At 43.0% G+C, this 21672-nt stretch overlaps 1 protein-coding gene across 1 annotated transcript in view; it reads right to left on the reverse strand.

The window, feature by feature from the left end:
• LOC123726761 (pogo transposable element with ZNF domain) overlaps nucleotides 1–19200 on the reverse strand; it is a 23163-nt gene extending 3963 nt beyond the window's left edge. Inside the window, exons 1-13 of the mRNA XM_045694706.2 lie at nucleotides 18783–19200; nucleotides 17754–17909; nucleotides 17531–17605; nucleotides 15789–15943; nucleotides 11373–11457; nucleotides 10447–10659; nucleotides 10055–10213; nucleotides 9710–9798; nucleotides 9102–9460; nucleotides 8812–8969; nucleotides 7748–7848; nucleotides 6258–6404; nucleotides 6016–6150 (exon numbers count right to left, since the gene is read on the reverse strand). Coding sequence (XP_045550662.2) covers nucleotides 6016–6150; nucleotides 6258–6404; nucleotides 7748–7848; nucleotides 8812–8969; nucleotides 9102–9460; nucleotides 9710–9798; nucleotides 10055–10213; nucleotides 10447–10659; nucleotides 11373–11457; nucleotides 15789–15943; nucleotides 17531–17605; nucleotides 17754–17907 — 1830 coding nt within the window. The 5' untranslated portion in view covers nucleotides 17908–17909; nucleotides 18783–19200. The remainder of the gene's footprint in view (nucleotides 1–6015; nucleotides 6151–6257; nucleotides 6405–7747; nucleotides 7849–8811; nucleotides 8970–9101; nucleotides 9461–9709; nucleotides 9799–10054; nucleotides 10214–10446; nucleotides 10660–11372; nucleotides 11458–15788; nucleotides 15944–17530; nucleotides 17606–17753; nucleotides 17910–18782) is intronic.
• Nucleotides 19201–21672: the final 2472 nt, after the last annotated feature.

Below are 21672 nucleotides of genomic sequence, written 5' to 3' on the forward strand. Positions count from 1 at the left end.
CACATACACACACACACACACATACACAGTGGGGCAAAAAAGTATTTTTAATGAATTTATTTGCAAATTATGGTGGAAAATAAGTATTTGGTCACCTACAAACAAGCAAGATTTCTGGCTCTCACAGACCTGTAACTTCTTCTTTAAGAGGCTCCTCTGTCCTCCACTTGTTACCTGTATTAATGGCACCTGTTTGAACTTGTTATCAGTATAAAAGACACCTGTCCACAACCTCAAACAGTCACACTCCAAACTCCACTATGGCCAAGACCAAAGAGCTGTCAAAGGACACCAGAAACAAAATTGTAGACCTGCACCAGGCTGGGAAGACTGAATCTGCAATAGGTAAGCAGCTTGGTTTGAAGAAATCAACTGTGGGAGCAATTATTAGGAAATGGAAGACATACAAGACCACTGATAATCTCCCTCGATCTGGGGCTCCACGCAAGATCTCACCCCGTGGGGTCAAAATGATCACAAGAACGGTGAGCAAAAATCCCAGAAGCACACGGGGGGACCTAGTGAATGACCTGCAGAGAGCTGGGACCAAAGTAACAAAGCCTACCATCAGTAACACTACGCCGCCAGGGACTCAAATCCTGCAGTGCCAGACGTGTCCCCCTGCTTAAGCCAGTACATGTCCAGGCCCGTCTGAAGTTTGCTAGAGAGCATTTGGATGATCCAGAAGAGGATTGGGAGAATGTCATATGGTCAGATGAAACCAAAATAGAACTTTTTGGTAAAAACTCAACTCGTCGTGTTTGGAGGACAAAGAATGCTGAGTTGCATCCAAAGAACACCATACCTACTGTGAAGCATGGGGGTGGAAACATCATGCTTTGGGGCTGTTTTTCTGCAAAGGGACTAGGACGACTGATCCGTGTAAAGGAAAGAATGAATGGGGCTATGTATCGTGAGATTTTGAGTGAAAACCTCCCATCAGCAAGGGCAATGAAGATGAAACGTAGCTGGGTCTTTCAGCATGACAATGATCCCAAACACACCGCCCGGGCAATGAAGGAGTGGCTTCGTAAGAAGCATTTCAAGGTCCTGGAGTGGCCTAGCCAGTCTCCAGATCTCAACCCCATAGAAAATCTTTGGAGGGAGTTGAAAGTCCGTGTTGCCCAGCGACAGCCCCAAAACATCACTGCTCTAGAGGAGATCTGCATGGAGGAATGGGCCAAAATACCAGCAACAGTGTGTGAAAAAGACTTACAGAAAACATTTGACCTGTGTCATTGCCAACAAAGGGTATTTAACAAAGTATTGAGAAACTTTTGTTATTGACCAAATACTTATATTCCACCATAATTTGCAAATAAATTCATAAAACAATCCTACAATGTGATTTTCTGGATTTTTTTCTCATTTTGTCTGTCATAGTTGAAGTGTACCTATGATGAAAATTACAGGCCTCTCATCTTTTTAAGTGGGAAACTTGCACAATTGGTGGCTGACTAACTACTTTTTTGCCCCACTGTGTGTGTGTGTGTGTGTGTGTGTGTGTAATATATACACACACACAAGAAAAAGTATGTGAACCCTTTGGAATTACCTAGATTTCTGCATAAATTGATCATCAAATTTGATCTGATCTTCATCTAAGTCACAATAATAGACAAACAGTGTGCTTAAACTAATAACACATTTTATTTTTCTAGTCGATATTAAATACATCATATAAACATTCAGTGTAGGTTGGAAAAAGTATGTGAACCCCTAGGCTAATGACTTCTCCAAAAGCTAATTGGAGTCAGGAGTCAGCTAACCTGGAGTCCAATCAATGAGACTAGATTCGAGAAGTTGGTTAGAGCCGTCTTTCCTTATAAAAAAAAAAACATTTGAATTTGCTATTCACAAGAAGCATTGCTTTATGTGAATCATGCCTCGAACAAAAGAGATCTCAGAAGACCTAAGATTAAGAACTGTTGACTTGCATAAAGTTGGAAAGGGTTACAAAAGTACCTCTAAAAGCCTTGATGTGCATCAGTCCACGGAAAGACAAATTGTCTATACATGGAGAAAGTTCAGCACTGTTGCTACTCTCCCTAGGAGTAGCCGTCCTGCAAAGATGACTGCAAGAGCACAGCGCAGAATGCTCAATGAGGTTAAGAAGAATCCTACAGTGTCAGCTAAAGACTTACAGAAATCTCTGGAACATGCTAACATCTCTGTTGACGAGTCTTCGATACGTAAAACACTAAACAAGAATGGTGTTCATGGGAGGACACCACAGAAGAAGCCACTGCTGTCCAAAAGAAACATTGCTGCACATCTGAAGTTGGCAAAAGTGCAGCTGGATGTTCCACAGCGCTACTGGCAAAATATTCTGTGGACAGATTAAACTACAGTTGAGTTGTTTGGAAGGAACACACAACACTATGTGTGGAGACAAAAAGGCACAGCACACCAACATAAAAACCTCATCCCAACTGTAAAGTATGGTGGAGGGAGCATCATGGTTTGGGGCTGCTTTGCTGCCTCGGCCTGAACAGCTTGCTATCGTCGCCGGAAAAATTATTTCCCAAGTTCATCAAGAGATTTTGAAGGAGAATGATAGGCTATCTGTCCGCCAATTGAAGCTCAGAAGTTGGGTGATGCAACAGGACAACGAACCAAAACACAGAAGTAAATCAACAGAATGGCTTCAACAGATGAAAATACACCTTCTGGAGTGGCCCAGTCAGAGTCCTGACATCAACCCGATTGAGATGCTGTGGCATGACCTCGAGAGAGAGCAGTTCACACCAGACATCCCAAGAATATTGCTGAACTGAAACAGTTTTGTAAAGAGGAATGGTCCAAAATTCCTCCTGACCGTTGTGCAGGTCTCATCCACAACTACAGAAAACGTTTGGTTGAGGTTATTGTTGCCAAAGGAGGGTCAACCAGTTATTAAATCCAAGGGTTCACATCCTTTTCCCACCCTGCACTGTGAATGTTTACACGGTGTGTTCAATAAAGACATGAAAACATACAATTGTTTGTGTGTTATTAGTTTAAGCAGACAGTGTGTCTATTGTTGTGACCTAGATGAAGATCAGATGAAACTTTAGAGTACCTGTGGATATACACTGCTCAAAAAAATAAAGGGAACACTTAAACAACACAATGTAACTCAAAGTCAATCACACTTCTGTGAAATCAAACTGTCCACTTAGGAAGTAACACTGATTGACAATAAGTTTCACATGCTGTTGTGCAAATCGAATAGACAACAGGTGGAAATTATAGGCAATTAGCAAGACACCCCCAATAAAGGAGTGGTTCTGCAGGTGGGGCGCACAGACCGCTTCTCAGTTCCTATGCTTCCTGGCTGATGTTTTGGTCACTTTTGAATGCTGGCGGTGCTTCCACTCTAGTGGTAGCATGAGACGGAGTCTACAACCCACACAAGTGGCTCAGGTAGTGCAGCTCATCCAGGATGGCACATCAATGCGAGCTGTGGCAAGAAGGTTTGCTGTGTCTGTCAGCGTAGTGTCCAGAGCATGGAGGCGCTACCAGGAGACAGGCCAGTACATCAGGAGACGTGGAGGAGGTCGTAGTAGGGCAACAACCCAGCAGCAGGACCGCTACCTCCGCCTTTGTGCAAGGAGGAGCAGGAGGAGCACTGCCAGAGCCCTGCAAAATGACCTCCAGCAGGCCACAAATGTGCATGTGTCTGCTCAAACGGTCAGAAACAGACTCCATGAGGGTGGTATGAGGGCCCGACGTCCACAGGTGGGGGTTGTGCTTACAGCCCAACACCGTGCAGGACGTTTGGCATTTGCCAGAGAACACCAAGACAGCAAATTTGCCACTGGCGCCCTGTGCTCTTCACAGATGAAAGCAGGTTCACACTGAGCACGTGACAGACGTGACAGAGTCTGGAGACGCCGTGGAAAATGTTCTGCTGCCTGCAACATCCTCCAGCATGACCGGTTTGTCGGTGGGTCAGTCATGGTGTGGGGTGGCATTTCTTTGGGGGGGCCGCAAAGCCCTCCATGTGCTCGCCAGAGGTAGCCTGACTGCCATTAGGTACCGAGATGAGATCCTCAGACCCCTTGTGAGACCATATGCTGGTGCGGTTGGCCCTAGATTCCTCCTAATGCAAGACAATGCTAGACCTCATGTGGCTGGAGTGTGTCAGCAGTTCCTGCAAGAGGAAGGCATTGATGCTATGGACTGGCCCGCCCGTTCCCCAGACCTGAATCCAATTGAGCACATCTGAGACATCATGGCTTGCTCCATCCACCAACGCCACGTTGCACCACAGACTGTCCAGGAGTTGGCGGATGCTTTAGTCCAGGTCTGGGAGGATATCCCTCAGGAGACCATCCGCCACCTCATCAGGAGCAGGCCCAGGTGTTGTAGGGAGGTCATACAGGCACGTGGAGGCCACACACACTACTGAGCCTCATTTTGACTTGTTTTAAGGACATTACATCAAAGTTGGATCAGCCTGTAGTGTGGTTTTCCACTTTCATTTTGAGTGTGACTCCAAATCCAGACCTCCATGGGTTGATAAATTGGATTTCCATTGATTAATTTTGTGTGATTTTGTTGTCAGCACATTCAACTATGTAAAGAAAAAAGTATTTAATAAGATTATTTCTTTCATTCAGATCTAGGATGTGTTGTTTAAGTGTTACCTTTATTTTTTTGAGCAGTATATTTCAAGGCCTACCTTCAAACTCAGTGCCTCTTTGCTTGACATCATAGGAAAAAAAAAAAAGAAATAAATAAAAAATAAAATCAGCCAAGACCTCAGAACATTTTTTGTAGACCTCCACAAGTCTGGTTCATCCTTGGGAGCAATTTCCAAACGCCTGAAGGTACCACGTTCATCTGTACAAACAATAGTACGTAAGTATAAACACCACGGGCCCACGCAGCTGTCATACCGCTCAGGAAGGAGACGTGTTCTGTCTCCTAGAGATGAACGTACTTTGGTGAGAAAAGTGCAAATCAATCCCAGAACAACAAAGGACCTTGTGAAGATGCTGGAGGAAACAGGTACAAAAGTATCTACATCCACAGTAAAACGAGTCCTATATCGACACAACCTGAAAGGCCGCTCAGCAAGGAAGAAGCCACTGCTCCAAAACCGCCATTAAAAAAAAGCCAGACTACGGTTTGGAACTGCACATGGCGACAAAGAAATGTCCTCTGGTCTGATGAAACAAAAATAGAACTGTTTGGCCATAATGACCATCGTTATGTTTGTAGAAAAAAGGGGGAGGCTTGTAAGCCGAAAAACACCTTCCCAACCGTGAATCACGGGGGTGGCAGCATCATGTTGTGGGGGTGCTTTACTGCAGGAGGGACTGGTGCACTTCACAAAATAGATGTCATCATGAGGGAGGAAAATTATGTGGATATATTGAAGCAACATCTCAAGATATCAGTCAGGAAGTCAAAGCTTGGTCGCAAATGGGTATTCCAAATGGACAATGACCCCAAGCATACTTCCAAAGTTGTGGCAAAATGGCTAAAGGACAACAAAGTCAAGGTATTAGAGTGGCCATCACAAAGCCCTGACCTCAATCCTATAGAACATTTGTGGGCAGAACTGAAAAAGCATGTGCGAGCAAGTTGACCTGCAAACCTGACTCAGTTACACCAGCTCTGTCAGGAGGAATGGGCCAAAATTCACCCAACTTATTGTGGGAAGCTTGTGGAAGGCTACCCGAAACATTTGACCCAAGTTAAACAATCTAAAGGCAATGCTACCAAATACTAATTGAGTGTATGTAAACTTCTGACCCACTGGGAATGTGATGAAATACATAATTCTCTCTACTATTATTCTGTCATTTCACATTCTTAAAATAAAGTGGTGATCCTAACTGACCTAAGACAGGGAATCTTTACTAGGATTAAATGTCAGGAATTGTTAAAAACTGAGTTTAAATGTATTTGGCTAAGGTGTATGTAAACTTCCAACTTCAACTGTGTGTGTGTGATAGATATATATCTAACACACACACACACACACACAAATTCAAAATATCACGCACACACACACAAACAAACCTTGGTACCAGGCTTCAGGCCCTCCAGCTGCCGTGGCTTGAGGTGGGTCTTGTGGTACTGCACCTTGTGCTCTGCCCGGTCCTTGGCGAAGAGGAATTGAAGCCGGCACCGGTCACATTGAAACACAGTTTTTTTCTGCACACAAACACATAGGAAAATGGGTGGAGTGGAATAGACTGGCTGCCAATGGCCATAGATGTACCACATGTATCTGATGTGGCATATAGCCTCATTGGATTTACCTGGTGGCGGCTGTAGTGGTTCTGGTAGTTGCCGCTGGAGCGGAACACCTTGAGGCAGTAGGGGCACAGCAGATTGGCCGTGCCGTTGTGGAACTCACGGAAGTGGGCAAAAACGTCCACATACAGGGACGAGCGGTAGTCGCACACCTTCACAAAGAGAGAAGAGGGAGGGGTGAATTGCATTAGGAGACATTATGTGTTGATATAGTGAGCTATTCCCCTCGACAGGACATTGCGTAGAAATGCCCTGACCGGCCAGTTTATTAGACCACCCCGTTCATGAAAATGGATCGCTCATACAGACAGTGAGTCACGTGGCTTGACAAGCAGACAACATCAGGGCATTCCTTTATTGTTCAGTTTTACTTTGGAATGGGCAACACGAGTGACATAAGCGATAGAGCGTGGTTTTACCATCGGTGCTAGGTGAGCCGGATCCAATATCTCAGAAATGGCGGCCATCCGGGGCTTTTGTGTAAGCTAACAGGCAGGCCACAAACAGACAAATAATGGTGCAGTAAAACAGTGGTGTGCAGAACGGCATCTCGGAACGCACAACTCGTCAAGGATGGGCTTTTGCAGCAGACAACCACACCGGGTTCCACTCCCATCAGCTAAAAACAAGAAGTGGCTCCAGTGGGCACATGATCACTAACACTGGACAATTGTGGAAAAACATCACCTGGAACATGACAGCGAGACAGTTTACTTGAGTGGCCTGGTCAGTCCCTGGACCTTAACCCAATAGAGCATCTTTGGGGTGAGATGGAATGGGCTGCTCGCAGCATGAATATACCGCCGTCCAATCTGCAGTGATGCCATCTCGTCAGCATGGACCAACATCCCTGTGGAACATTTCCGACACCTTGTATAATTATCCAAAGAATTCAGGCTGTTCTGGAGGCAAATGGGGGTCCGACCTGGTGCTACATGGGTGTACCGAATGAACTGGTCGGAGAGTGTATATGGACTTAGAGACAGTATAAGTAATGACCAAGGGGTCAAGTGCGCTTAAATGGAACACAATTCCTTTATGCACTGTTCTCCTTGGGTATTATGACCATGAACTTAAAGGAAAACTCCACAAAATTTTTTTTGTATTTGTTTCATTAGTCCATTATTGATAGTCCCAAAATGTTTTGCATGTCAGCAATCAAAGTTTGAAGATCTATAACTTTCAAAATACAGAAATAACCCGGTATAACGCATTTTGTTTGATATATATTATATTGAGTCTGCAGAGAATTAAAATTTTATTTAGGGATGGCTTTCGATAAGTGTACTGAAATCCCTATTGAATGAAACTGTTGGCCAGCAAGTGGGACTGTTTTTAGCAGTTTAATCAAATTTATGCCACACCTACAAAGTCCGTTACACACCGGCATATGGTAAGTCTGAATACCAACTACTGAGAAGTGCTTCAATCAAAATGCGCAAAAAAGGAATAGTTTTCCTACGTCTGAATCGGGCCCCAAGTGGGCACTGTTTACCTGGCAAATGTAGGGCATCTCTCCCGGTTTGTGGGTGTTCTTCATGTGCTGCAGAAAGACAGGCTCGCTCTCGTATGCCCACTCGCAGATCTTACACTTAGCTGTGATAAACAGAAAAAAGGCTCGAGAGTCACGTAAGCATTCAAAGTGCTCAGTCCTCTTGCTGTATGCATGTATTGAAAGTCACTCTGGATAAGAGTGACTGCTTACTAACGTGGCAACGAAATTCTAAACTAATACATGAAATTGTTTTAAGATAGTTAAATAATCCTTGGCATGACCATTTGGTTTAGAATTTTAAGACCCCTTAAGTTATCAAAAAAAGAATATGATACACTGAATTTGGCATTACTGCCATTTACCAATAGAAACGTATTGAATTACAGATTCACTACATGGAAGAACAGATAGTCCAACAGAAAATCTAAAGGAAGTTTGTTCTGAAGTGTCTGTCCTATATCTGAGAGATAAGAAAGATCAGGAAACTATTTTTTCTTTTTTACATGTATTTTATGCACTAAACTATCTCCATATACACTTCCATTCATTTTTTTAACCGGGTACCGGGAACCTTCAGACAAGTCTTGTGAGCGACCTGGAGCATGTTCACGAGAGTCTCAGCTTTCAACAGAGGGGTCATATTAGTGTGTAGCCAAAATCATTCGGACGCTACATACGATTTCGTAATAAGACCGATTATTGGGATGTCTCATGGTCTGACATTCACCGCAGATATCAGTGAATACGGTGGATAGAGCCGCAGCCCACGCAAAACCCCCCCCGGATATTTCTAGTTTAAACAGACGGATTTTGATGGGGATTTTGTTATTATGTTAATTTGATTTCCGCAGGGGGCGTGACCATTATAAGCAAAGGGTTCAATTCACCCAATCCCCAACAAGGCAATATATCAGCATCTAGTGCGGATTCAATGTGCTCTGACTGCGTGGGAGAATGTTGGTGGGACGGCAAGTGCCAATAGATTCACTTTGTTTTAGCGACAGTGACTGTATGTGGTATGACAGAATGGTTGGTGGGCGAGTGGGGAGCGAGCTAGTCCTCACTGGTGGACTCCAGTTGGCTGTGGACGCTCTCCACGTGGCACTGCAAGCGGAAGGGAGTGGCCAAGTTGCGGAAGCAGTGCTGACAGGAGGTGTGCGTGTCCACCTCGCCGTTCTGCTGCGCCGTCATCTCCACGTGGTGACGCATGTGGTTCATCAGCCTGGAGGAGAGGGAGGAGTGGAAGATGGAGGACAAAGCGGGTGAGGGTAAGATTTCAGTCAATTCAGTAAAACATGACATTTATTTGAAAACATAACATGGATTCCTGTTTCCCCACACTCCATCCACTCACTTGATGTTAGTCTTCAGGGTCTTTTCGCAGTGGACGCACTTGAAGATGCCCGGCGGCTTCTCCACTGGTGCACCACTCAGGTTGCGGCCCTTGTCCACGCCGTAGTAGAAGTCCTCCACCAGCATGATGAGCTTGCCCTGCTGGTCAGCCTCCAGGATGGAGCTGCCACCGTCGGGCACATACAACGGTCGCACCGGTGTGGTGATTGGCTCCTTGGAGGTCTTGGAGAAGGACGAAGACGAGGAGGAAGGAGAGGAGGCGGTGGCTTTGGAGGACTTGGAAGATTTGGAGGGTTTGGAGGAAAGCTTGGCCGTGGCATTGATAGCATCCAGGCTCAGGGCGATCTGCTTGCTGCAGAGCTAGAAGAGGGACCAGTAGGGTAAATATCAATATTCATACAGCTCTATCTATTACCATTATCAGCATTTAAGACTTCACAGGACGCTTTTAGAGAAGATGACATAATAGCAGAGGATTTTGCCACATCAGGACGAGCTTTCAACAACAGTCCTTCACGGTCGGGCCTGGGCTAATCATATCTATATGAACATCAACTAAAAAGTTAGATCCATTTCCCAAAGAGAGTAGTGTACCTAAGGCACACTTACACACATGAAACCCCGGAGGGCGTTGACCAATTTGTACTCGGATCCACAGCGCTTGCACATCTTTGTCTTGGCGGGGGCTGGTGCAATCACTGCAAAATAAACACCAGTACACTGGGTAAGAAAACTATTTCATGTGCCAAATCACGGTACACAACGGGGAGCTTGGTCAGTAGTAAATGACCTTTGACTTCAATAGGATATTCTATTAGTATAGACAATTTCTTGTTTGGAGTGGTAAAACGACAACAGGCTACACAGTAGTAATATCTGAATGATGTATGCAGTACACCAACCTATTTCTGTTAGCTGTTACAGGAAAACGGTGTGTTCCTGGAGACTACTAACCTCTGAGGGGTGCACTAGGAGAGGGAGCCGTGCGAAGACCACTGGTAGCAGGGGACCTGGTAGTGCTGGGAGCTGGTTGCAGGGTCGGATGCTGTTGTGTTCTGGGTGAGATTGTCAGGGGGCTCACAGCATGGCTTAATGCTGCACCTGAAGAACTGGCTGATACAATCCCCCCCACACACACACACACAAAGCAGGATTAGTGTCCAAGACAATGATCCATGACAGAAATCAGAAGGTGGCTTTTTTTAATAACAATAAAGTTTACCCTTTGAGATTCGACTTAAATTCACACTGACTAATTGGTTTGCTAAGACTGTAATTTAACGTACAATCCCTGTGTTCAACTTGTGAAGAGACTGATGGCCCACAAGGACTAGAGCCTTCCTTACCTGTGACAGATGGAGCGGTGGTGTGGAGGGTCGCGGGGGAGGATGAGAGGGTGACCCCGCCGGAGGCCACAGTGCTGATGGTCTGGACTCCGTTGGTGGTGCGGATGGTGAGGGTGACGGGGATCCGCACTGTGGTGAAGCCGCTGGCAGACGGTCTGCCCCTGGCCTGAGACGGGACCTGCTGGGGCGCTAGCTGCAGCTGGGTTCCCTGGCCTGGAGGAAAAACAGTAGTGAGCCGCTCACAATAGGCAGATTTATTCGACAAAAGCAATGTCGCAAAAAAAAAACAAATAACATGGCGACGGAAGCTACAGGAGAAATGTTCTTAAGGTCGACAACATTTTTATCTGTGCGACAGAGGTGGATTTTTCCTTTTGTCAAACTGAAAAAATTATTATTGCCAACGTGATGTTATCTATAAAGCTCTACTCCACATTTAAATTTGAAATGCTGACTGTTTGCAGGACAAGGATTGTCCTGACTTTCAAGAATGCCTAAAATTGCTACGCTTTGTTTTTCTGCTTGGCTGGATGCAAGTTTCACCATCAAATGATGTCAGATCTACAGGAGTGCAAGTCTCACCATGGCGCGGACCGTTAGGATATGTTGGCATATGACAATTATTCTTGCATTCTATCCATGCTGGCTTTTGCAGCCTACCTGACACATGAAACGGACAGGTGGGAGGGCATTGTCTATTTGCATTTTACAAAACACTTCCCACTGGAAAATATTAATCCATTCTTTTATCACCCAAAGTTTGCATGACACAATTACAGAACACAAAACACTCCGTCACATATCTCTGGATCCCACTAAAAAGGTGGTTACGTCTAGGTTTCAGGTGGGCAGTGTAATACTGGGGTTATCCATCAGGACATTGATAAGATAACAAGAAAATACATGTCTAATGGTTAGCTACTTACCACCAGGCAGCACGGTGATGGGCTGGCCATTCAGGATATATCCTACCGGTTCGGCACTTATGGTCTGTGTCCCCCCTTGAATGTTCTGCACCACAGAAAGACAAAAGATCCTAGCAATGACTTAACCTCATTATTCCTATAGAAAAACAAGTCCGTGAAGCGCAGCCTGGCCCACTGTCATCAACCTAAACGTTCGCTGCTCAGCAGTAATCTAATTGAGAACAATCAGGGCAGGGTTCAGTTAGAAATATATGATATAGAACAAACACGTCTCTCTCTGAAATTCAGAAGAAGCAATCACGTCTGCTCGATTCAGGATATACCCCGCTGGTTTGACACTTATGGTCTGTGTGGCCACTTAACTGTTCTGCACCACAGAAATGACACCGCAATCAGTACGTTTACATGCACACTAATAATCCAATATTAAACTGATTATGGAAATAGGCCGAATATGGCATTAGTCATGTAAACACCTTACTCTGCATTAGAGGTCGATCGATTGTGATTTTGCAATGCCGATACCGATTATTGGAGGACCAAAAAGAGCCGATACCGATTAATTGGCCGGTTTTTATATTATATAAATATATATATATAAAATTGTCATTATTACAAATATATATATTTGTAATAATGACAATTAAAACAAGTGTTCATTAAGTATTGTTGTAACTTAATATAATACATAAATAAAATCAATTTAGTCTCAAATAAATAATGCAAAAACAGTGTTGGAGAAGAAAGTAAAAGTGCAATATGTGCCATGTAAAAAAGCTAACGTTTAAGTTCCTTGCTCAGAACATGAGAACATATGAAAGCTGGTGGTTCCTTTTAACATGAGTCTTCAATATTCCCAGTTAAGAAGTTTTAGATTGTAGGAATTATAGGACTATTTCTCCCTATACCATTTGTATTTCATATACCTTTGACTATTGGATGTTCTTATAGGCACTACAGTATTGCCAGCTTAATCTCGGGAGTTGATAGGCTTGAAGTCAGAAACAGCGCAATGCTTGAAGCACAGCGAAGAGCTGCTGGCAAATGCAGGAAAGTGCTGTTTGAATGAATGCTTATGAGCCTGCTACTACTCAGTCAGACTGCTCTATCAAATCATAGACTTAATTATAATATAATAAAACACACAGAAATACAAGCCTTAGGTCATAAATATGGTCAAATCCGGAAACTATCATTTAGAAAACAAAACATTTATTCTTTCAGTGATATACGGAACCGCTCTGTATTTTATCGAAAAGGTGGCATCCCTAAGTCTAAATATTGCTGTTACATTGCACAACCTTCAATGTTATGTAATAATTATGTAAAATTCTGGCAAATTAATTACGGTCTTGTGTGTGTAAGAAATGGTCTCAACACAGTTCGCAACGAGCCAGGCGACCCAAACTGCTGCATATACCGACTCTGCTTGCACTGAACGTAAGAGAAGTGACAGAATTTCCCTAGTTAAAATACATTTATGTTAGCAGGCAATATTAACTAAATATGCAGGTTTCAAAAAAGATATACTTGTGTATTGATTTTAAGAAAGGCATTGATGTTTAAGGTAAGGTACATTGGTGCAACAACAGTGCTTTTTTGCGAATGCGCTTGTTAAATCATCACCCGTTTGACGAAGTAGGCTGTGATTCGATGATAAATTAACATGCACCGCAGGACAAGCTAGATAACTACACATGGTTGATGATATTACTAGTTTAACTAGTGATTATGTTAAGATTGCTTGTTTTTTATAAGATAAGTTTAATGCTAGCTAGCAACTTAACTTGGCTCATTGCTGCACTCGCGTAACAAGTGGTCAGCATGCCACGCAGTCTCCTCGTGGAGTGCAATGTAATCAATGCCGATTACCGATTGTTATGAAAACTTGAAATCGGTCGACCTCTACTCTGCATATCTTAAATTGGCGTACGGTAATAATCAAAGTAAGCATACGCTGATTAAAACACCTGGTTTTCTGAGCAATCTTTTGAAATATTAGGACAAGCAAATGCCTTAAATCAGCATTCTAGATTTGTATTTGATCTGCACATAGGCTTGCACGAACTCCCTTCTTTTGCGCGAGTGAAGTTAGTTCAGAAAAACTAAATGTTTATCTTTGAAATACACTTACTGTACAAAACATTAGGAACATGACAGACTGACCAGGTGTATCTAGGTGAAAACTGTGATCCCTTATTGATGTCACCTGTTAAATTCACTTCAATCAGTGGTTCCCAAACTTTTTGTTGTCCTGTACCCCTTCAAAACATTCAACCTCCAGCTGCGTACTCCCTCTCCAGCACCAGCGCACTCTCAAATGTTGTTTTTTGCCATCATTGTAAGCCTGCCACACACACACACACACACTGTATGATACATTTATTAAACATAAGAATGAGTGTGAGTTTGTCACAACCCGGCTCGTGGGAAGTGACAAAGAGCTCTTATAGGACCAGGGCACAAATAATAATCAATAATGTTGCTCTTTATTTAGCCATCTTACATTTAAACCTAATTTGTTCATTGAAATGTGTAAATAACTCACCACATGTTAATGAGAAGGGTGTGCTTGAAAGGATGCACATAACTCTGCAGTGTTGGGTTGTAATGGAGAGAGTCTCAGTCTTAAATCATTTTCCACACACAGTCTGTGCCTGTATTTAGTTTTTATGCTAGTGAGGGCCGAGAATCCACTCTCACATAGGTACGTGGCTGAAAAGGGCATCAGAGTCTTAACAGCGCGATTTGGCAAGGCAGGATACTCAGAGCGCAGCCCAATCCAGAAATCTGGTAGTGGCTTCTGATTAAATTAAACTTTCACAGAACCGCAGGTTGCAATTTCAATGAGGCTCTCATGTTCAGATATTGGTAAGTGGACTGGAGGCAGGGCATGAAAGGGGTAACAAATTCAGTTTGTGTCATCCGTTTCGGGAAAGTAACTGCGTAATTACACACCCAACTCACTCAGGTGCTTCGCTATCTCACATTTCACATTGTCCGTAAACTTGAGCTCATTTGCAAACACACAAAAAAAAAAAATGATACAATGGAAAGACCTGTGTGTTGTCCTTGTTAATGCAGACAGAGAAGAGCTCCAACTTCTTAATCAAAGCCTCAGTTTTGTCCCACACATTGAATATAGTTGCAGAGTCCCTGTAATCCTAGATTCAGATCATTCAGGCGAGAAAAAAACATCACCCAGATAGGCCAGTCGTGTGAGAAACTCATCAAGCAAGTGGTCTGACAAGTGAAAATGACGGTCAGTAAAGAACTAAGCTTGTCTCTCATTGAAAAAAACGTGTCAATACTTTGCCCCTTGATAACCAGCGCACTTCTGTATGTTGTAAAAGCGTTACATGGTCGCTGCCCATATCATTGCATAGTGCAGAAAATACACGAGAGTTCAGGGGTCTTGCTTTATTAACAAAGTTAACCATTTTCACTGTCGTGTCTAAAACGTCTTTCAAGCTGTCAGGCATTCCCTGGGCAGCAAGAGCCTCTCGGTGGATGCTGCAGTGTACCCAAGTGGCGTCGGGAGCAACTGCTTGCATGCGCGTTACCACTCCACTATGTCTCCCTGTCATGGCTTTTGCGCCATCAGTACAGATACCAACATGAGCAGCAGCTACATTTGGCTACATACGGACCATTAGTGGAATTCCCGCGAGAGAGTAACGGTTAATGTGATTGGATGTTAATTATTTGACAAGGCTACCTGTATTTGACATTGTGTTGTTATTTCGCTGAAAGCTAGATGGTTTCATTTTATTTTTGGCAGAGAAACGAGGCCTCACCCCAAAAAAATGTAAAATAAAAATCACCCAAATGTATAGCCCCGTTGGAAAATATAAATGGACTGTTTGAAAATGTGTAGAAACATTTTAATTTGGCGTACCCCGACGGCATTGCGCATACCCCCTTACCCCAGGTTGGGAATACCTGGTGTAGATGAAGGGGTGAAGACAGTTAAAGAAGGATTTTTTAGCTGTGAGACAATTGAGAAATGAATTGTGCATGTGTGCCATCGAGGATGAATGGGCAAAATTTGAAATTTTCGGCATTTATCAAAGCCCCATCCCGAAGCCTGATTTCAGATGTGTCCATGTAAACAGGATTATTAGGGAAATTGTTCTTCTTACAAAGCAGGTAAACATTTAAATTAAACTATATTCATCTGACTATCCACAATCATATTATTGTGGGGATGTAACTGTACTCACTGAGGCTCAATCTTCCTATAGAAAAACACAAGTCCATGAAGAGCTGCATGGTCCACTGTTGTCAACCTGAAACGCGCTGCTGCTAATCAGCAATCTACTAAAAACAATCCCTCCATCACTAGTTCATATAGAAATATGATGTAGAACAAACATGCTTCTCTGACATTCAGAATAAGGAATCATGTCTGCGTACCTGTGTGGTGAATATGATGTTCTGCCCAGTGGTGCTGCTGGTGCTAGGCAGCATAGTGGTCGGCATCTGCAGCACCTGAGGCATGGAGGTCTGAAGAGGCTGCAGCACTTGAGTCATAGCCTGAGTCAGGACCACTGGTTTGGGTAGTAACGGTGCTGCAGAGATGGGCAAAAGTCAATATACTCCCTATGCGGCTTAAACAGGTTGGTCCCGTGTGGCTCAGTTGGTAGAGCAATGGTGTTTGCAACGCCAGGGTTGTGGGTTCGATTCCCACGGGGGACCAGTACGGGGGGGGGGAAAAATGTATGAAATGTATGCATTCACTACTGTAAGTCGCTCTGGATAAGAGCGTCTGCTAAATGACTAAAATGTAAAATGTAAATGTTGCATGTGTCCATTGAAACATGTGTTATGCTACATGTCAGTAAGTCAAAAAAGAAATGAAGTCAAAACAGTTGCCAAGAGTATACGTGTAACTGCCAAAATAATGGAAGCACTTGAGTAAATGAGGGATACAGAGGATACTGTTAAAAAATAGAAACGCAATATTTCAAAGATTTTACTAAGTTACAGTTTATATAAGGAAATCAGTTAATTGAAAATAAATTCATTAGGCCCTAATCTATGGATTTCACATGACTGGGCAAGGTCACAGCCATGGGGGGGCCAGGCCCACCTAGTGGAGAGCCAGAACCAGCCAATCAGAACAAGTTTTTCCCCACAAAAGGGCTTTATTAGAGACAGAAATACTCCTCAGCACCCCCTCAGACAATCCCACAGGTGAAGAAGCTGGATGTGGAGGTACTGGACTGGCGTGATTCCACGTAGTCTGCTGTTTTGAGACTGGTTGGACATACTGCCAAATTCTCTAAAACAACGTTGGAGGCGGCTTATGGTAGAGAAATTAACATTCCTGCAGTCAGCATGCCAATTGCATGCTCCCTCAAAATTTGAGAAATCTATGGTATTGTGACACAAAACTGCACATTTTAGAGTGGCCTTTTACTGTCTCCAGCACAAGGTGCACCTGTAAATGTATCATGTTTAATCAGCTTCTTGATATGCAACCCCTGTCAACCCCTGGATGGATTATTTTGGCAAAGGAGAAATTCTCACCAACAGGGATGTAAACAAATGTGCACAACATTTGAGAGAAATTAGATCTTTGTGCGCATGGAACATTTCTGGGAACTTTTATTTCAGCTCATGAAACACCACTTTACATGTTGCATTTATATTTTTGTTCAGTATATATTGAAGGCAGGTGCTTCCACACAGGTGTGGTTCCTGAGCTAATTAAGCAATGAACATCCCACCATGCCTAGGGTCATGCATAAAAAAAGCAGGCCATTATTTAGTCTACCATGGCTTCGCCCCCATAGGATGACAATGGACCCACCCACAGGGCACTGAATGGGTAGATGAGCATGAAAACAATGTAAACCATATGCCATGGCCGTCTCTGTCACCAGATCTCAACCCAGTTTAACACATATGGGAGATTCTGGAGCAGCGCCCAAGACAGTATTTTCCAACACTATCACAAAATTATGGAATATCTTGTGGAAGAATGGTGTTGCATCCCTCCAATAGAGTTCCAGACACTTGTATAATCTATGCCAAGGTGCATTGAAGCCATTCTGGCTTGTGTTGGCCCAACGCCCTATTAGAACAATGTAGTTTTCCTTTATTTGCCAGTTTCCTGTATATTCCATTTTTAAATATCATGCCAGAGCACTCACCAAGGGCAGGCATGGGTTTGGTTGTGATGTTACTGCCGCGGCTGAGGTGCATCACCGAAGTGTCATCGGGAGGTACTGGGAAGGCAATTTAAAGAACCATGAACTGACGACGATAGAATATGACAATGATACTGATGAAACTGTTGCTATTGAGAATTGAGTCCCAAAACATACAGAATGACATGACCGAGGGAAGCAGGTTACACCGAGTCTGCACAATCACCTTTACTGGGTCCTTTGCTTGTTTCTTCCATTTCCTCATCTGGTTGCTGTTGCCACGGCGTCAGATCCTCCTCCACACACTCCATGTGAAGCTCCGAGTCCGTGGCGTTGACCTCAGAGTCTGTCATGTTGACATCTGAGTCCGCCATGCTCATAACTGTAGATTAGTTGATATAATATGGATGTTATGATGATGTCTATGATCATGTTTTAGAATATTGGCACATGACCTGGACAAGACAGTGTGGCAATCATGCAAAGTCAGAAAGGGGAGCATCAGCTCTTGCTCCTTGTGTATCTTATTCGCTGCATGTGTGTTGTCCAGTTATAAGGGGGAAGCTGGTGTGGTTGTAGTTACAGAGGATAGGGAAAATGTATGTTCTTTTTATTGTCTTTACCAAATTTTGTGCATGAACTGTGTGTATAAATCCCATTAAAGATGCACTATACAGAAATCAGTCTTCCATTTCCTGGTTACTAAAATTCTACTAGTTTGCTTAATTTCAGTTTATGTGACAAAACAAGTATAGTGTAGAGAATCATTATACCATCTAAACCGTTATGAAATATATTTTCCATAACCAACAACATTTTATTTTCAGCTGGTGTACAAAACTGAAAGTAAAAGGCGCAAAAACGAAACTTAAGAACGGAAACATAGACATGCTAGACATGCTTTAAAAAAGTGAATGACAGATCTATAAAACATTTCTATGTACATTTGGTCTGGTCGCCCAAAAAAAAGGTGTGAAGAGAAAATGCTGCTCATGAACACTGGTCCAAAATCAGTTTCCAGTCTTCTAATCTTCACATTCCCTACAACTAGCAATACAAACTAACTTGTCCTGGATCAGTAGTGACATTCGGATAGTGCATTGCGCGTGTGCATGGCTTCCTGCAGCCCACTCTGCAACGACTCCATGCAAACAGCAAGACTTGAGCTAGCACCACTGCTAACTAGCTAGCAAGCTAACTGAGTTCAACAACTGGCAACATCTACATCTATCCACGAAGCATGCAAATGACTTACCTTGTTCACTCTTTTGCCGAAGTTAAATAAAAAGTACAACAAACCGTGGAGAAGTGAAGTGAAAAACAAAGATGTGTAGAATGGTGACTGCTACCGTTTTTCCCTTTTTGGCTCGCGTAGGAAGGCGCAAGAAAATCTCCACGTCACTTCCAGTTTTGATGTAGACGCTCTGATTGGCTACGATCTTAAAACAAGGGCGGGGTGACCATCTCCATCATGAAAAGCATACGATTACAACTTTTATAATGTTTCCATCTTCCAAAAATGTACTTTGCTCAACTCCTAATACACGCGCAGATATATTTTTGATACATTGGTGGATGTTGTATGACTATCTCCACATAATGTATATTCAAATTCGATGCGTTTCTCCATAGTACAAGTTGTCAGGCGTTTTGTTATAATGTTGCAGCCATGCATGTGAATGTCATAATAAGCCATTGTAAAAGGCTCACCACTTTTGCTTTCAAAGAGTCGTTTTATCTGTAGCCCTATTTACCTAACTGCGATTACTAGAAGCAATAGTAGTATGCTAACATTCCTTTTGTCAATCTGCCATTTCTACACGTTGTGAAGAAGTATCTGTAAACTGTGAAGTTAGTTGCACGATCATGTGCAAGTAACACCGACGCTGTTCTCAAACGCCAACCCGCTATATAAGGCCCACAACCTAACTATATAGCTAACTGATATATCAGAATTTCTTTCTTAATTTTTTTTTGGGGGGGGGGTTGTGTGTATTGTTTCGTATTGTTAGGTATTACTTCACTGAGGGAGCTAGAAGCATAAGCATTTCGCAACGCCTGCGATAACATCTGCAGAATGTATATAACGTAAGCAACCAATAACATTTGATTTGACCTAGGCCAAACCATTAAACAAAACGTAGCTAGCTCGTGCGTGTGAGTATAGGTGTTGTCTAGATAGCTACTAGCTACCTATCCTATCATCCGACTGGCCGACCGTTGCCCCGACCGTTTCCGATCGGAATTTGTTGATAGCTAGCTAACGTTAGGTAGCTGGTGTTAACTCATTTAGCTAGCTAATAATCTGTATGTATCCTCGCGCACCAGTCCAGCTACAGGAGGAGGCCAGGGTCGAGTGACAACTGGAGGTATTAGCAGTGGCTGACAAAGCTGGTGACCAAATGGATAGCTAGCTAACGTTACTGTAACAATTCACGCATCGAACTAGCTGGGTAACTAACGGTAGCCAGCTAGCTGAGCCTACTAATACATTTCTGCCAGTGAACATGGCCAACAGACTAAAACAAATATACATTTACCAGCCTAGGCAAAGCGAAAGCTAGCTAGTAGTTAGGTACCGGTAAGCAGAGTATTTCGCTGTAACCGGCGGCACCGGTATACATACAGGAGCATCCCAACTGGTAGATAGATGATGGGTCTAGCTCAGTTAGCTAAATGACAAAATTCACATGCGCATATTTTTTCTATGTTGCATTTGATTCTTTCCAAATTCACTAGTTACTAACTCAATATTGATATGAGTGTAGCCTGTAGTGGCGACCCGTCATTCAGGGCGGGGGGGGGGTGTTTAGTATGTTATTTTGGCATTAATACTTGTCACATATCAGTTTGCAAACTATGTAAAAAAAAAAATATATATATATATATATATATATATATATATATATATATATATATATATATATAATCATTGAGTTAATAAAGCTGCATACAAAGATGGTCTCTTTTTTGCTTTCTGGAGTAAGGCAGCTCCAAAATTCAGGTGTTTCAGCCTAGCTCAGTACTTTCTGTAGTGGTGGGGCAGCCAGCGGAAAATGTTCCCCAGTTGCGCTGTAATTGGCTCAGTGTTCTGCTACTCATTGGGACACTGTATCACCGCAAAATCTACGGGGAGAGCTCGAAAATTCAAGCCCGTTGAATGCTGTTTTTGAGTTACATTAGAAGTGCCCATCCAAGGAGGCTCAAGGTCATTGGCCACAGATAAAAGGACGTCAAATCACGTTATATCTACAGTAGCTTTGATTGGACTGATCATTTCAAAATCTTAGCTAGCAAGCTAGTGATCATCATCATGAATCAAGTCGACAATCTATTGGCAAATCCTTTTCAATCCTTGTCATATGAAGAGAAATTATAGATAAAACGTATCGGTGTACATCGGCCATTGGACATAAACATTACAGAACAAGTTGGAATTCGCAAATTCAACAATGAGGGGTTTGGAAGGAATAAGTGGCCAACTGCAAGCATTACAAAGCATTCACTATGATCCCTATAATCACAAGCATTACGCTACACTCGCATTAACATCTGCTAATCATGTGTATGTGACAAATAAAATTTGATTTGATTTGACTAGCCTGCTATTCATTGGAGTGGATGTGTGGTCCAAGTCTGGGTTTAAGGGTCTCTTTTCCAAGCTTAAAAGGATAAACATTCAACATTGGCCATGCTGTCAATCCAGCAAGACTTCTGCCGCTTTCAAAACAACTTGGAACTGGGAAATCTTAGACTTCAGTGAGTTCAAGACAAATGGGAACTCAGAAAAAAACTAGCTCCGTCTGGGAAAATACATTTTGAACGGTCATCCAACTCGGATTTTCAAGTCGGGAACTCTGGCCTCTTTCTAGAGCTCTGAACTGAAGATGATTCAACCTTGTTTTTTTTTCATGTTCCCAGTTCTCTTGAAAGCATCATAAATCCAGCCTTTGATTACAAAATTTGCCCACCAAGGACCGCCTTGCCACCTTCATGATCAAGTGAGCACAGCACAACAAGATGAGTCCAAAAATGTCTTGTATGCTGCTGCATAAATGATGTGATATGCCAGGGAGATATGTATACTGTAGCTAAGAAAGCAATACCAAGTGTATGTTGTGTAGTAAGCTGTTAGTAGCCCATGT

The sequence above is a fragment of the Salmo salar genome, chromosome 14 (assembly GCF_965601325.2).
Source record: "Salmo salar chromosome 14, fSalSal1, whole genome shotgun sequence".
Taxonomy (NCBI): domain Eukaryota; kingdom Metazoa; phylum Chordata; class Actinopteri; order Salmoniformes; family Salmonidae; genus Salmo; species Salmo salar.